General features: G+C 41.8%; 1 protein-coding gene across 10 annotated transcripts in view; it reads left to right on the top strand.

Annotated features, from left to right (window-relative positions):
• Positions 1 to 16,788, top strand: part of foxp2 (forkhead box P2) — a 102,259-nt gene that overhangs the window by 80,324 nt on the left and 5,147 nt on the right. For 9 of the 10 annotated variants that reach the window (XM_061762405.1, XM_061762403.1, XM_061762410.1 and 6 more), the window contains 8 exons: positions 4,330 to 4,417; positions 6,079 to 6,162; positions 8,782 to 8,992; positions 10,419 to 10,522; positions 10,675 to 10,776; positions 12,409 to 12,530; positions 13,414 to 13,483; positions 14,696 to 14,991. In XM_061762405.1, coding sequence (XP_061618389.1) covers positions 4,330 to 4,417; positions 6,079 to 6,162; positions 8,782 to 8,992; positions 10,419 to 10,522; positions 10,675 to 10,776; positions 12,409 to 12,530; positions 13,414 to 13,483; positions 14,696 to 14,991 — 1,077 coding nt within the window. The remainder of the gene's footprint in view (positions 1 to 4,329; positions 4,418 to 6,078; positions 6,163 to 8,781; positions 8,993 to 10,418; positions 10,523 to 10,674; positions 10,777 to 12,408; positions 12,531 to 13,413; positions 13,484 to 14,695; positions 14,992 to 16,788) is intronic. The other variant, XM_061762407.1, reaches the window with a different exon arrangement.

Genomic DNA, 16,788 nt, shown 5'->3' with positions numbered 1-16,788 from the left:
TGGGGGTGGGTTGTAATCGCTCGCTGTTGGCGTTCCGCTCAGTGGCTGTGACACGTTTAGTCATCTTTTGTTGTGTTGCGCTGGGGAAACTTGTCGCCATCAGCATTTAATAGCTCCTCTGTGTTCTTTTAAGCGCTCTCACCTGGAAAAGGTAGCTGCGAGGTGGCTAGCGTGCTGAATTGGCTCTTTGAAGTGCAAAATGAGATAATATCCTTGGATTTGTGTTGCGTCGACGTTGGGGCTGGGCGACATGGCAAAAAAAAAAAATGATCACAATTTATTTTCATAATGTCTGATCTCGATTAGTATCACAATTTATTTATTTATTTTTTAACTTTTTGAAACTGCCAGCTTTAAAACATGTCCACTGAAAACTTAAGAAGCTGGAGAGTAGTTCAACATTTTATTTACACCTTTTGGTAAAACACTCCTCATAGTCAATATTTAAAACAATAACCTTAACGTTATATTAGCATACTAAGCCAACAAGTCAAATAAAAAAAAAAATACATATACAGTAATCCCTCGTGTATCGTGGGGGTTAGGTTCTGGACCATACCCACATTAGGTGAAATCTGCGAAGTAGCGACCACAGACTTTTTAAAATCATTTATACTTATTCTTTAAAACTGTATAAACGTCCCCAGCGTCTTATTAATCATCCTCACACTTCTCTTTTTGACCTCTACCATACTCTTCGAAACACTTTCTATACTTTTAAACACCTTTTAAACTCAAACATTCAGTAAGGCACTGTAGTACTGTACACTATGTACATGTAAGCATTTATTTTACCACAAAGAAAATACAGTATACACTTACATTACAACTAAATAGGCGAACCGCGATATAGCGAGGGAACAATTTTCACCCAACCGTGCAACAAATGCAGAAAAATATAACACAACAGTGTACTAGTTTACAGTCCTGAATATTTTTGGAGGTCAAAAGATAAACAAATTGCCCCTTCATGGATAATGAAAGACATCTTGGAACATTACCATTCTCCACTTATGATGCTACAGTACATACCCTGTTAACATTATTGCTACTTTCAAATGTGCATCATCTTTAACAACACGATAGATTAGTTAGTTTTGTCATGTTAAAATAAAACACCAGAATATACATACTGTACCTTGCACATTAATTGCGTTGCTCCACATCGCTTTGGAGACACCGCCAAACAACCGACGTTGAGTGACTTCTCTTGTCAAACTAGTTTCGAAAGTGGAGCAGGAAAAGGATGACTGATTGGCTGTTGTCACACATTCCCGCTGAGTAAATAGGCTCGCAGCTGATCACCGTGATCGACATGAAATTTACCGCAATCATATCATCGCCCTGCCCTAGTTGACGTGTTACCCGCATGCAAGTTTTGCTGATGAAATGCGCACACAAACACGCACATACACACTCTTGACTCGTCCACTCAATGCCCTTATTACTGGGACTGACGTTGAAATGGCAAGCTCGGCCCGCTAACCTGGTGTCTCTAACCCGCTGCTAATTAAACCCACAAGGCTGCAGCCAAGTGTCTCTATATAATACACACACACACATAGTGTAGGCAGTGAGGCTGCCCTCCCTCCCTCCCTCCCCCGTAGCCCCTTGATAGTTGAGCTTCCCCTCTACCCTTCCACATGTCTGCTGCACTGTGACAAGACCTTTAAAACGGAGGGCATTACTTATGCATCACCACCACGGGGAGAGTGTCTGTGTGCCGTATGTGCGCATGCATGCATGTGTACATATGCTACGCGGGTGTTTTGCTCGTTCTCGGGCGTCTGCGCACCGCACAGGAAGTGGATGTTTGTGTGTAGTTTCGGTGTGAAACAGACAATTAACCTAGAAGCATCATCCATACATGCCGCCTTTTGTAGATTTATTACTGGGCCCGGAGTGGACACTGATGGCCCCATACGTATACATACTGAATACCGTAATTTCTCGTGTATAATACGCATTTTTTTACCCCCAAAAATGGTCAAAACTCAATAGTGTGTATTATACATAGGTATAGGAGAAAATGAAGAAGACTTTCACATTTTATCAATGTATGCCGCCATCTAGAGGTTATGAAAATGCTGTACACTTTCATTCCACTATGCCACCGCCCCCTAGAGGTTATGAAAAAGGTGTAGACTACACTTTCATTCCAATATGACGGGTAGATATGACTGCATATATGTACAATTGTGCTCAAAAGTTCACATACCCAGGGAGAATTTGTGAAATATTTTTTTATTTATATATTTTTTTTAATACGACTGATGACTGAACAACAACCATAATTAATTTCTTTATGGTTATGTTTTGTTTAATGATAATGCTTTTCTGAAATGCTTAACAGTTTAATTTGAATCCCATTAAAATAAAATTAAATGTGTTTTGCCTGGTCCTTCATGTTTTCCCAAAAGAATTGTACACATCTTCTAAATCCTGCCTGGGTAATCAAACATATGAGCAGAACTGTGCGTTTCTCATTTGCTAAGTAAAAGTAGGGCTGTGAATTTCAAAATAAGAGCAAGTTAATAAAAAGAAAGTATTGTGTGTTCAAATAAGGTGTTTAACTTCAGAATAATTCTTTGAAAAAACTAACAAAATACAGAGAATACTTAAAGTTTTGATGATATGGGTAGAAGCAAAATCATGCATTGTAAAAATGCATTATACATAGGTAGAAGGGTTTTCCAGAATTTTGAGGTCAACTTTGGGGGTGCGCATTATACATGGGTGCACATTATACACGAGAAATTACGGTATATAGTTGTGGGGGGGAAGTCTCTGAGATGTTTTGGAGATGAGAGAGGATGCAATTAAAAAATGAGGTGGGAAAATAACCCTCATACCTCCTCGTTTTTTTAATCCTCATTTACTATTTGCTAAAGTGCTCGATTCCCATTTTGGTTTTGCTCTCTTAAAACCAAAAACAAAGTCCATCACATGTTTTTGTAACAATTTCCAATTTTGTGGCCGTGACCACAGTTTCTGTCTGTGTCCCCCCTGCCCCTCCCCGCCATTATTCTCTCCGTCTTGTGGAATTATTAATGCACAGTATGACAAGCTGTCATTTGTATATTTCATAAAAGTAGTAATCGACTCACTAACTGGCCAGTAGCAGAAGGTGTGTGTTTTGAATCATTGGCAAAGATGTGTACGGCTGAATGTAAAAAAACAAAACAAAACTTAATAGAGATCCCCTCCCGCCCGCGCCCCTTTTCTTTTTGTAATGAGGAATCTTTGGGGACGGCTAGCAGCGTGCTCGGTGCTTTTGAAGCAGCTGTAATTCATGACACGCGCCATACATCAAGTGCATAAGATAGCATTATGGGCAGTGAAATGAAAAGGGTATTTGCAACATTAGTTCCCTCATCCTGCGAGGGACGTGATTAAATGATTAATGAAATGCCCCCTCTTCTGCATGCACATCCTGAAACAGCAATTAGGCGCGGGGCTGCAGAAACACGGCGCTTCTTCCCACCCCTCACTCCCTCATCCCATAGCGTACACCTCTTTTTTTTTCCTCCCGAATGCTACCTTATTCTCGCTTGCTACTGAAACATTTCTGAACAGGATGGCTCGGTGTGGACGGTTTGTGTGTGCAAGTTCAGGACGAACTGTACTGTAAATGACCATCGAACGCTCAGCAAGTGAACCTATCATTACTGCAGATAAAGTGGCAGCTTTGGCATTTGCGACGCATCCCTCCTCAAAGCTTGCTTTGTGGGTTTGTCACCAATGATCATTTGGGTAGAGGCTCATTAGCCGCAAATCACAACCCCTAAAATCCTTTTTTGTTTTTGTTGGTTTTTTGTTTTTCTCTGTATTCGTGCGCTTTGCATTTGCGCTTTTGGGGGGGATTAAGAGTCTGTCTCGATGAAGCTTTTGTAGTCTACATCGAGACAAAAACCCTCATTGACTGTTCTAGCTGTCTGGCTGTCTCTTTCTTCTAATGAGGCGAACACAGCAGATAGGTTTAATGCCATTTGGAGGAGATGCTTTTGTGCGTCAAAATGTTGCCGGTGTTAAATTGTGTGTATTGTTTTGCATAAACGAGGAGACAAAGGCGACGCGCTGAGCCAGCTCCTTTTCCGGCGCAGTTGAAAGGCCGACCGAAGTTAGCCATCTCAACTGGTGCGGGTCCATTGTCATGTTAAACATGGCGCCACACGCCGTCATGTTGCTTCTAATTACCTCGGTTCAGTGTGGAACAATGGCGCCCTAACGGAATCCTATAGATAATTCTCCCACTATAGAAATTTAAACAAAATCACATTGATGGTGATACTGATGTGGTGCTTAAAAAGTGAATCTGTTCACTTGCAGGCACCTAAACAACGAGCACGCCCTGGATGATCGGAGCACAGCCCAGTGTCGGGTGCAGATGCAGGTTGTACAGCAGCTGGAAATCCAAGTAAGTTCTCTCAAGAAACTCTGCATTGTCAGTTTTTGTGGACTAATTACGCCGTCACGACTCGCGATTTGTCAAACGAGGCCACGGCGAGGTCTCCCGCAAAAGCAGGACCTGCCGAATTAAACAAAGCCACCAAACAATGGGATCCTCAGGCCTCGCAGCGAAAGCCATTATGGCTCTTTTAATTGAATTAAGCGTGTGCTTTATTTTCCCCGCTTTGCTTTTTTCTTTCCAATTAATAGCGAGCGCGTCTCTCCCAGTTTGCCGTGTTAATTAACTGCACTTTGCACCTGAAGAACGCTCAAAAGGAGGGAACTATTTTCAGTAGGTGGAGTGTGACCTTATTAAGAAGTCATGCTGGCTAGATAATGAGAGCGCTGATTGAGCGACATTATTGCTCAGCACCGCTGACATCTGCTCGTCTTCCTATTTTGAAACAAGTGGGTATATTCAAATAGACACGTCGGCATAATTGTCGCTACGCTTCCTTTTTTAGCGAGTCATATCGGCTCTGTGTTTACAGAGGCAAAATTGAAGCACACAAAGAAAAGAAGAGCTACTTTGGGTGTGTGTCGGACAACTGGTCCTCGGAGAACTTGTCTTCAAAAGTGCATAGCTCAGACAACTGGTCCTTGGAAATTTGGACAACTGTTCCTCGCAATAAATGTCCCGACTAGCTTATTTTTTTTAGAACCAGGGTTAGGGTTAACCCTAACCTTACCCGAGGACCAGTTTACCACCCAGGGTATCCACTTTTGAGGACCAGGCATTCCTACAATCATTCTGGGGATGTTTTGCTGCATCCAGCAGAGGGTGTCTTGAATCCGTGCAGGGTCCAGACTATCTCAAGACTGTCGAGGCATTCTTGAGTGCTTCCCAATGTCAGTAATTTTGGTCGTGGGTCCTCCAACAGGATAAAGACCAAAACCACTTTGCTAAAAACAATCAAGAATGTCTAAGAACTAAACATTATATACTATTCTGAAGTGGCATTCTGTTTCGTCCACGAATCGAAACCCTATTGAGCATCTGTGGGAGGAAATGTGTTGACATGGTAGACCAGTATAGCAAACAGAGATAAGGAATTATGCTATTAGTTGTCTAATATTGACTTTTCTGTTTTGTTGTCCTGTATGAAGCAGAGCTGTGTGACCAATTACTTGTTGTCTCTATTCCATTGCCCTGGATCCCACTCTTTTCTTTTCTTTCTTTTTTTCTCTCTCCCCCTCAAGAGCCTCCACTGCTAATGAGGACCAGCTCTCTATTATATGTGTGTGGGTTTCCTCGGGTCCCTGTCACTCCTGCGCGTGCATTAAATTGATGATAGTCCGTGAAGGCTCGGGGCCACTAACTGGACCCGGAGAGGCGGGTCCATCTCAAGCCATGTTTAGAAGGACACCCTTTACCTCTTGCAAGCTGCGGGCTGCGCCTCCATCCCCTTAGCAGTGTCCGCGGGACTTTGAGCTCACACTCAAGACCACCATTACTCGCCCGGCCACCTCATTACCGTCAGGGCTTCGCTGACCTAAATTCTGCTATTGACAAAAAGATGAAACTCCATTTGTTTTGCCCTAACCTGTCGACAGCACCCCCCCCCCCCCCCCCTTTGCATGTTTCTTTACTTTTTGATTAAATTCCCTTTTCTTCTCTGTCTTTAACAGCTTTCGAAAGAACGCGAGCGTCTTCAGGCCATGATGACCCACTTGCACATGCGGCCCTCCGAACCCAAGTCATCTCCCAAACCAGTGAGTGCATATTGCTTTGTAAACACACCGGCGATGAACAACTCTTTTGAGTGACAGGCACAGATGAAGACATAATGGGATTTGTATCACCTGCTTCTCATGGGAGGGCGACAAGTTTGGAAGTGTATTAGATGGCCAAAGGATCACGGAGAGCTCGGCTAAAACGTTGGGGGGTCATTTTTCCTTGATAGATATAATAGCCAAAACAATCTGTTGGCTGGATGATTGAGCCACTCGCACTCAGACGCTGTCATTTTAGCAACAAACAGCTGAAAATTATAGCTGAGGATTGATATTGAATGCTGATATAAACACACAATTGTGGCTAAAATTGATCCCACAGGGATTGACTCTACATAGCCATTTAACATAGTGTATTTATTTCCCAAATATTGTCAGCCTCCAATTTTATACCTATTGAAATGTTGGCGTGCATGCAGGCTGCTTAGTAACCGCCTACTTTCAATGGAATCATTGAATGAAGATAACCACGCGATAGCATAATCATCCCATAATTCCATCAGGAATCAAACTCTCCTTTTATTATTCCATCGCTCTCACACTTGTCTTCAGAACTGCAGCAGAACGGTTCCATGTCATCCAATGACGACTCTGGTGCTTCTAATCCGTGCTTGAATACGAATGAATGATGTTAATGAAGTATTGCGTTACATAAAGCGCACATGAAAGAGCAGCTAATTGCATTTGATTGTGTTGAAGAAAGGGGCGGGAGTGGGGGGTGTAAGTGCATTCCGACAGAATTCGTAAATGAACATTTAGGAGCGCCCTCATTTGAAGGCTTCCCTCATCTTTGAGGGTAAGTATCATCGTAAAAATCGCAGTAAGGAGATATTGGTGTTTTCCCACTTCATTTTTCAACTGTTTTGGTTAAGATAAAGTGGAGAAACACTTGACACAGCTGTAGACAGTAATGCTAGTACCTAGGCTAATACTAACACAACTTGATGTGTCCAGCTTGGTCTGCTAATATTTTTAGATTGTCAAAGTCGTTTGTCGAGGTTTGAGGGAGATGATGATATTCTCCTCATCACAAGACCTTACACCCTCTAAATGTTTTTACAGCACATCAAGTGGTTATATTATGTATCTTCAAATGTAAATGATTGGCACTGCAAAGTTTTGAGCTCATTGGCTGGACTTTGCAGATAAGTGTCAGTTTGAATCAATAAAAATCCCTTAACTGCTTTCCTTCTGTGCTCATTACAGCCAAGTGGACATTTAATTATCAACGTATCAAGAGGCCCAACAGCGACCCAGAGTATTTCCAAGTTGACATTTTATCCTATTTATCAACACAAATGGGCCCACCGATACCTTCTCACACCATCGTCCCCTCCTCCCTCCCATCTTTTAAGTCAATGCCAAACTCCCAGCCGCGAATGCATCCGTACTTGTCGACTCACAATTAAGGCAATTCGGTTTGAATATGTAACAATGTCATTACCATTCACGAGCTGAAATTAGCAACACGACTGAAAGGTCAGTTCGGCGTTTTTCCACTCGGCTGGAGCCTCTCACATGAGATTTGGAGTGGGGGGGGGGGGGGGGCGGAGATGGACAATTAGTGAAGACGCAACGAGTGGAGCTGTGTCTGGAGTGGCCTCATGCTTTTCGGTGAGTGACATATGAAGTAACTGAGTCACACTTTGTTAATGTAACCAAGTTTAGGGAGGAGATCGCCACTCAGATTTAGTCAACTTCAAGAAAGTAGCCCTTTTTCGTCCCCCCGAGATGACCTGAACAACCAGACGTGCTTTGGTATAAACATCGTCTTACATCGCAAATGTGCAGGGGGATCTTTCTATCTGTACTAAGGGAGGGAGGAGTGCTGAATAGAGAGATAAAGCAAGATGGGGACCGATAACACGGAGGCTGATCGTTGGCTAATCTCGAACAGCGTGCTCTAATTAGAAATCACATGATACAATTTGGCGGTTGTAATTAGCCGCGATGGGCTGGCTCCTTTCCATGAGCCTTGTTAGAGGAAACACACAGCTGTGTCAGGGAGGGCGGAGGTAGCGCATACACGAGGTTCTCCGAGACTGGCCGCGGAATGACTCTGCATGTTGAGTGTAGGAGAAAACATCAAAATGTTAAAGCATTGGATTACATCACTCCTTTTATATCACTTCCACTGTTGTTGTTTTGTTTTATTTAGTTCTTTTTTTAGTCGGAAATTGGATAAAATTTAAAATTTATTCATAATGACTTTTGAAGTGGAGGTGCAGTTTACAGTATATCCTGAAAAATTGCTCTTTTTTTTTTTAAACAAACTTTTGAAAACTGACTTAATATGTACATTTTCTACTAATTCCTGTAGATTTTTTTTTGTACAGAATCCTGCTACATTCTTGCATTGGCTCTTCCTTCCAGCTCAACTTGATTCATAAAAAATTACACTTTTTTTTCAAGTAGGAATAAAAAAAAAATAATAATAAATAATGTTCTTACGAAAGCAACATGGATTTTTTTGAGGCCGCTGCCGATTCTGATATGTGGAAGAGTAATATTATGATAATCTTAATTTGTATTTTATTTTGTACGGAATCCTACTATATTCTTGCATTGGCCTCAGTAACGACACTGTCTTCATTCCAGCTCAACTTGGTGTCCAGCGCTACCATGTCAAAAAACCTGCCCTCGGCGTCGCCCCCTAACTTACCGCAGACGCCCACCACGCCCACGGCACCCATCACCCCTATGTCGGCCATGCCCCAGGTACCCTCGGTGCTAGGCGGCGCCAACGTGCCCAGCATGGGAGCCATGCGGCGACGCCACTCGGACAAATACTCAATGCCTCTGTCGTCGGGTAGGTCCAACTACACAGCATACTCATACTATTATACTTTTTCCCCTAAATTTATATGAATAGTCTTCGATAAGAAGCTGCTATATGGGTCATTTTCATAGAATTTGATCAATAACAGTATAACAACAACAAATTACAGTTTTCTTATGGCACCTTGGTTTCAAATGGGTAAATGTCTTCCACGTTGAAATCCTAATCCTATTTTCAAGAAGTTATTGATGATATAAAGTTTTAGGCATAGTAAAGGCAATCCTTATTGACAGAGCAAATGGTGGTGGCCAATTGAAATACACTTGGTTTTAGAACTGTAAAGACAAAAGTACATAACGGTAAAGACATAAACGGCTTCATAAAAATCATGTGAGTTGCCCAATTTACATGTTGACCTTCAAACTCTGCGGATAAATGATCCTAACTACTCATTAAACCCATTACAATCTTGTCTTTATACAATCGTAATAACGGTAAAGACATGCAATAGTTCCGACGCTTTCACAAATTCATACATATTCATTCATATCTCAGAAATAACACCATTTATTTTGCTGTCTGAATTTGAGCTCTGAAGACACTAAGATGCATTTGTTAGTTTTCATGGCTACGGCTTATTAAGCAATGGGAGAAAAATCCTATATATCCAAAGATGTCAATAGCATCTTCAGAAAACATGTTGTAAATCATGAAACTTCATTAGGATCACATACCGGTAAATACATTTTGGCATAAGAAGATTTTGTTTGGAGATTTTTTTTTGTTTTTTTTCTTCGAAACAATTATTGCCATTTGAATGATAATGGCCAATAATTCAAATACTCATATCAGTATAATTAATTGATTTTTCAAAAGGAAATTCAGCGGGTCATGTCTTGACCGTTATTGATCAAATTCAATGAAAATGGCCCATATCACGATGGTGCAGAGGAATAACACACACACACGGCCGCGCAGAGTGAGACGTCTGCTGGCTTGATAAAAAGCAAGCCCATGTTTAATCACATTATATGTAAATAGACAGGAAACCTTCACTGCACATAAATATTACACGAGTGTTAATTAAGTTCAAATAATGGCCAAGTAAATACAATATTTATTGCATTAGGACGTTTCCCACTTTTGCATTTTAAATGCTCTGCCTTTGATGTTTGTATTTACTCAATGTGTTTAGTGTGAAGTCACATCAATTATTCAGCGTCGGGCTTAACGAACTGCACGGATCTCATTTTATGGATTTATTAGTGTTTAAGATCTCTCACGAGAGACATTAATTAAAAATGCATTTTGTTAGACATGGAAAATGCTGATTTGATGTGCCCCTCCCTTTCTCTCCCTCTTATTTCCACCCCCTCCCCTCACCCCTCCTTTTAATTTGATGAAAGCGTGAGCCAATGCAATACCTGGAGGAATAAAAATTTACCAATTATTTCAGGTGGTGACACAGTATTTATTTTTCCAGAGATTGCCCCAAACTACGAGTTTTATAAGAACGCAGATGTCAGACCGCCGTTTACTTATGCAACCCTCATAAGACAGGTGAGTGGGAAATAAATTAACTTTGGCTGATTAGATTCAAATTAATTGCGGCATGAATCACGGCAGCTCTCTTTCTCCCCACTCACAATCTGTGCGTGTGTGTGGCGTGGCATCTCGTTAGTAAAGTATTATTTGATGTCATCTCATTCCAGGCTATTATGGACTCGTCCGACATGCAGTTAACGCTTAATGAAATCTACAGCTGGTTCACGCGCACGTTTGCCTATTTCAGACGCAATGCTGCGACTTGGAAGGTACGTTTGGACCCCCCCCACTTATATAGCAAACATACTTTCTCCTCTTCCATCCCAATGACAACATCTCTCAATATATATTTTTTTTTTTTTCCTATTGGGCACAATTAATAGCGGAAGGCTTGGCGTGGAGAGGGCTCTGACGCACTAATTATACAGCAGCCACTCCATCATCAGCACCTTTTGTTGAGCGAGACACCCAATCCACCCCCTTCTTCCCCTCCCACCTACTCCTCAAGCCGCCTTCCCTCTGCATATCATTGATTAATTAGGAAGAAAGATGGCCGTCAAGCAGGAGGGTTGGGCTGCGTGGAGGTCAAACATGCACGAGCATCGTGCTGGTGAAGAAATGGCCTGTCATGGAGGGGGAACTCTTTATTTACCGACACAATAGGACCCATTTGTATATGTGTCGCTGCAACTTTTTTGTCCTGTCTCCGTGTACAAACATTTTAATTATATATATATATATATGCAGGACGTAACGTCGCGGAGATAAAGTGAATTAATTGGGATTTGGGATGCAAATGAGCGCGTGTGAGGGAGGGACGGCGCCGCGTAATAACGTCGTCGGCGTGAGTGTGTGACGCACATTTTACTGTGTTTCCGGATGGACAAAAGCGGCGTAATTCCAACTATTTCCCGCACTATAACCAAGGTCATCCATTTACGTGTGCATTTTCCCCTTTTTGTAAGCATTAGCGTGATGGCCTTTCCTTTGATTAATGGAGAGAATTTGTTTAGGAAAAAAGAAAAAGAATGAAAGGTAGTTTAATATCTGCCTTTCTCCTGCCCCCCACACACACATCCCACTCTTCGTCTCCTCTCATCCAGAAGCTTATTAGTTCTAACTATATAGCATGCATAATAAAACTGCTCATTTGCTCATTAATATTAAAATTATCATATTCAGAGCCACGGGCATTAAGATCAATCAAATCCAGGGATTTTCAGGTCAGATGTGAGATCTGCTTATGAGTTTTTTTTGTTTTTGTTTTTGTTTTGTTTTTTTTCTTTCTCCTGAATCCTTTTTTTTTTCTTGGAGAAAGCATACAACACCAAGCTGAGGGAGATGATAAATATTAGAGGCAGGGATATTAAAGCTTATTGTTTGAGTCTGATGCATGTTTTAATTATGGTCATAATATTTTCATGTGCTTTATAGTTAATGAAATCATCTCATCGGATTGGCGTAGTCATTTCCAATATGGCTTTGATAGTGAAAAGATAAACAGATGAAGACACACACACACACACACACACTCACACACATACGGTGACATCTCCTGATGACCATCTTATGCTGTCATATTTCAAACAGCCTGTCCATTAAGAGCAAGAGAGGGTTACTGACATCACCATTATCAAGGCTGGCATTACCACTTCTGTCAGCACCATAAGCCATTCGCTATGCTGATTACCTCCTTTTAGCCTACTTACTCTGATTGATATGTACTGTGTGCCGGACTTGTAAGAGCATTCGCTTTCACTCGTTTCTCTTCTTTTATTGCTAATTAAATCAATGGAGCGTGAATGTTCAGAATTCCTTCAAAAACGCACACGGGGGGGGGGGAAAAAAAAAAAAATCATTGTGGGGCTAATGAGTGAACGCTGTCTTCTTCTGACCTGCAGAATGCCGTGCGCCACAACCTGAGCCTGCACAAGTGCTTTGTACGCGTTGAGAACGTGAAAGGCGCCGTTTGGACGGTTGACGAGGTGGAGTACCAGAAACGCCGATCGCAGAAGATCACAGGGTACGAGCGATGACCCAACACAAGAGGAGGGACTCAATTCTCAAGAGCTTTTAGACCAGGGCTCACCAACATTTTTGAAAAGGAATTACGAAAATCTGCGGATAATTGACACTCTTTAAAATTACATGGGGGAAAAAAACAAACATTTTAAACCTCCAAAAATTCATGAATAAGCAGGGATAAAGCGCCAATAACCGTTTTGGGGGTTAATTTCCCCCCAAAAAAGGGAAAAAAATTGAAGAAAAAAAACGCTATAGGTGACTTCGCGGGTGCCGAGTATGCGGGGGTCCAGTATGTTAATAATTTCTCATAATAATAATCCAAAATCACTTCAGAAGGTGGGAATCATACAGTATATATCAATAGGTAACACTTTATTTTTTATAGAACTGTGTGTTTACATTATCAAATCGTCACTTGGACAACATTCGTATGTAATCACAATGTCTCATCATTGGTGAGCTGTTTTTAGAATAGGCCCCAGGCTACTTATGTGGTCCTCGGGGGGGCTACCACCATGTTGGTGACGCCTGTTTTAGACCCTAGATGGACAAAAGTATGAGGACACACATCTTGGACTTCTCCATTGAATCTTAATTATTCAGTTTACCAGTTTTGTCTGTTTCATCATGCCGTCTGTTGTGGAAGAACTTCCTCCAAAACCTTTGGGTTGAACTAGAACATCGGATAAATGAGGAGAAAATACCACGAACTTCCTCCTGAATCTTGGAGAAAGTTTTCCAAAAAAAAGAGCTCCTAAGCATAGCCTCATTCAACATAAACATATATATACAGTATATCACATGGGTGCTTTAAGTCTATCTGCAAACTGTCAAGTGTGTCATCTTGTTATTTGACCACTATTTCCCCCCTACCTCTCCAGAAGCCCATCACTCGTCAAGAACCTGCCCTCCAATCTGGGATATGGATCGGCACTAAACGCCAGCCTACAGGTAGGGACCGAACCAGATGACCACCTGAGAAACGGAGCGGGCAGCCCTCTTGCATGCAGCCACTTGAGATTGATAGGGTCCGTGTGCAAATGCAAGGGCATGCGCATTAATATTTATCCAGGCTGTCATAAATGATTTGGCTTCATTGTGTACGTCAGGTAGGTTCTCATTGCAAAAAAAAAAAAAAAAAACTTTCAAAATTTCATCGCAGCATATAACTTTAATGCTCGGCAGGCGAAAGTGTCAGCGAGTTTTTATTATTTGGAGGTAAAGTTTTCAAGGGTACGAGGGCGTCTGGATGGCAACTGGAAGTACACTTGTCACTTCCTGCTACAATCTGTGTATCATTTATTCATCTTGCTTCCTATCACCGTTTTTAACCTTCAATCTGATCAAACCAGCTCATTGTCTAACTTCTGGTGTCCAAAGTCTGGCTTGGGGGCCATTTACAATCAGTTTCACATTTTTTATTGGCTCTCACCACCCTCATTCAAAGGTTATGAGAAAAGGTCAAAATGTTTAAAAGACTGCACACTACTTGAAAATAAAATGTAACTATAGTTGAATGTTACAAGACATGAAACTTTTTATTTTCATTTTTAATAAAGTAATGAAAAATGTTCACTTTTTAATTTAAAATTGTAAATAAATTTGAATGTTAAAAAATGTTTTTAAGTTGACTGTTAACAGACATCACGCATTATAAAACTAGATATCACACAAATACTAATTGGAGTCCGACCAATTAATTAGCCGGCCTATTTAATGATATTAGCCCTTTTCAAAACGTCAAAATTCGTCCATTATTTTTTTTTTTGCCAATTTTTGCCGAATATTTTTTTTCAAATGAACACAACATAAGACAAAGATAATAACATTTAAAAAAAGATTGTCAAAAAAAATCTGCTGATTTTTCTCTTTTGTTGTAAAATAGTCCAAATGTTCTGCGTGTAATACATCTTTATTGTTGTAAGCGTCAAGGGACCAAAAAAGAATTTTTTATTCATACTATCTAATTTTTATTTTGCCAAATATCGGAATCGGCATCAGCCTAAAAAAAATCGATTATTGGTCGGGCCTTAATACCTTTTTGCTTTGTCACAGCTAACTGAGAAGGTGAAGTGGACTGCCCTGTTCCTTCCATTTTATTGTATGCATCAGTGTAAAACGTTTTGGACATCCCTGGTCTAACTATTCTCTGGTGGTCCGTAGGCTGCCCTGGCAGAGACCACCCTGCCTCTGTTGGGGACCCCGGGCCTATTGAACAGCGGTTCGATGGGCGGCTGCCACGGCCTCCTGGGCGGCGACCCCTCCGGACTGATGGGCGGAAGTCCGCCCGGGCTGCTGGGCGGCAGCCCGCCGGGCCTCCTCGGCATCAGTCCCCCTGGCACCCTGAGCTGTAGCCCCCCCACCCTGTTGCAGTCCGCCCTCGACGACCTCAACGGCTCGCTGGACCACCTGGACACCAACGGACACGGCAGCCCCGGGTACTCCCCACTGGGTCACATGTAGGTTGTGCACACTCACCCCACCCCTTCGGCTTCACCCTTTTCATTCACGCCGGCCATTTTACACGATAAAAAGTGCAAATCGGTTCCTAAACTCCCCATTTTCCACGATCCATAACAGCCGCTGTGTAGACTGACAGCCATCAAGGAGAGCTCCTGCTTTTAATGGTCCAATTATTGTAGAATTTGCACGGCGTACACTCACACTTGGCACATTTTTATGAGTTTAAGAGGCTGTCTGGGAATGTAAGACGTGTTTAACCACCCACCTTGTGTCCTTGTGCCCTTTGTTAGTTTAATTGCCTGATATTTAACCCACGGTACCACTGCTTTTTTTATGATGTCGAGACCCTGGGGCAAGGTTACATTTATCATTTTTTGCCCCCGCCATCATCTTTCGCATGCGAGCCCCACACTTGGGTATCGTCGATAAATGTTTGACTCCGCCACTGTGTGCATTGTTGCAGTTTCGCTGCCTATTCATATTCGGCAACAGGGAAAATTGTTATTTTAAAACAAGTCTGGCCCCTCCTCTTTAATGGAGCTGAGAGGGAGAAAAGAAACTTTTGTTTTCCAATTCACATGACAGAAAATGCGCTTGGATACACACATGGACACACACATAATGCTCATGCAATGTCCATCAGTGCTCACTGGCAAAGACACATGGCACTCTCTAAGCATGTAATGGACAAAAGATGCACTTTCCGAGTATGTCTAAGAAGGGAGCGCTTGTTTCGTCCCACCAGACGTCCATACATGAATCTGTCCGGACATGTTTACTCCCTCCACTCTGAAATGGGGTGTTAAGTGGGCCAAATCTACTGCCGTTCCCCACTCCCCGAGGTCATTTAACTTTTAATAACAGCATGGAATTGATGTATTTTTTCATACTTTCCTCCCGCACCGACTGCCTCGACACCGACATGAGATGCCACGTCCGTCCATATATACTACCACGAGAACCTCAAAATGGAAGAAATGTGTTTTCGCCGCCGTCTCTTCCAGGATTTCTTTTAAATAATAGAGTGGCCTCTAGCGCTAAACTAAATAGTACATCACCTCTTAAAGGCCTTTCTCAGGAGAGGACACCCTGGTCTGACAATTAGACGAACCTCTGCTTTCCCTTTAGCGCCTAAAGGTTCACGCGATCTACTATACCGCTAACCAGATGGCCCCGGGACATGCCTGCTGTGTGTGTGAGCAATACACTCATCATGTACACCCTAAGGGATTTGCTTAAAGCAGCAGCGCCGCTTAACATTCAGCAACTTGAGCTCTCGAAATGCTAACTTTAAATCAAAGTTCTCTTCGCCACCCCTCTTCTCTATATTTGGCCTGTGTATAAATGCGGCATTTAATGGTAACATTTCAGTTCTATAGATATTTTGGAAAACTTTATTTACTCTGGAAGACTTTAGGGAGCTATTTTTTTCTTCATTTACCTTTGTAAGACATTCCGCTGAGCCTTCGGACCTCCCTGCACTTTTTGTTAGAATTTTAAAAACAAAAATGTCTAATGTCTAACTTTTAAAAACAAACAAACAAACAAAAACTTTATAATGTTGCCAATCTGAACAGCTGTTGAATAAGCATACGCAATGCTTAAAGGCATTTAAACGAAGTATAAATATTTATATTTATAATAGACATTTTTTTTTTGTCCTTCTTGTTTTTGATTGGCAACCCTGCTATGACATTACATATACATGGCCCGACCGATATGGATTTTTTGAGGCCAATATCGATTCTGATATTTGGCAGAATAAAATTCCAATAACCGATTAAGCGTCCGAT

This window comes from Phyllopteryx taeniolatus, chromosome 22 (genome assembly GCF_024500385.1).
Source record: "Phyllopteryx taeniolatus isolate TA_2022b chromosome 22, UOR_Ptae_1.2, whole genome shotgun sequence".
Classification (NCBI taxonomy): domain Eukaryota; kingdom Metazoa; phylum Chordata; class Actinopteri; order Syngnathiformes; family Syngnathidae; genus Phyllopteryx; species Phyllopteryx taeniolatus.
The sequence above is the reverse complement of the archived record's forward strand: the minus strand, read 5'-3'. Positions and strand labels throughout refer to the sequence as shown.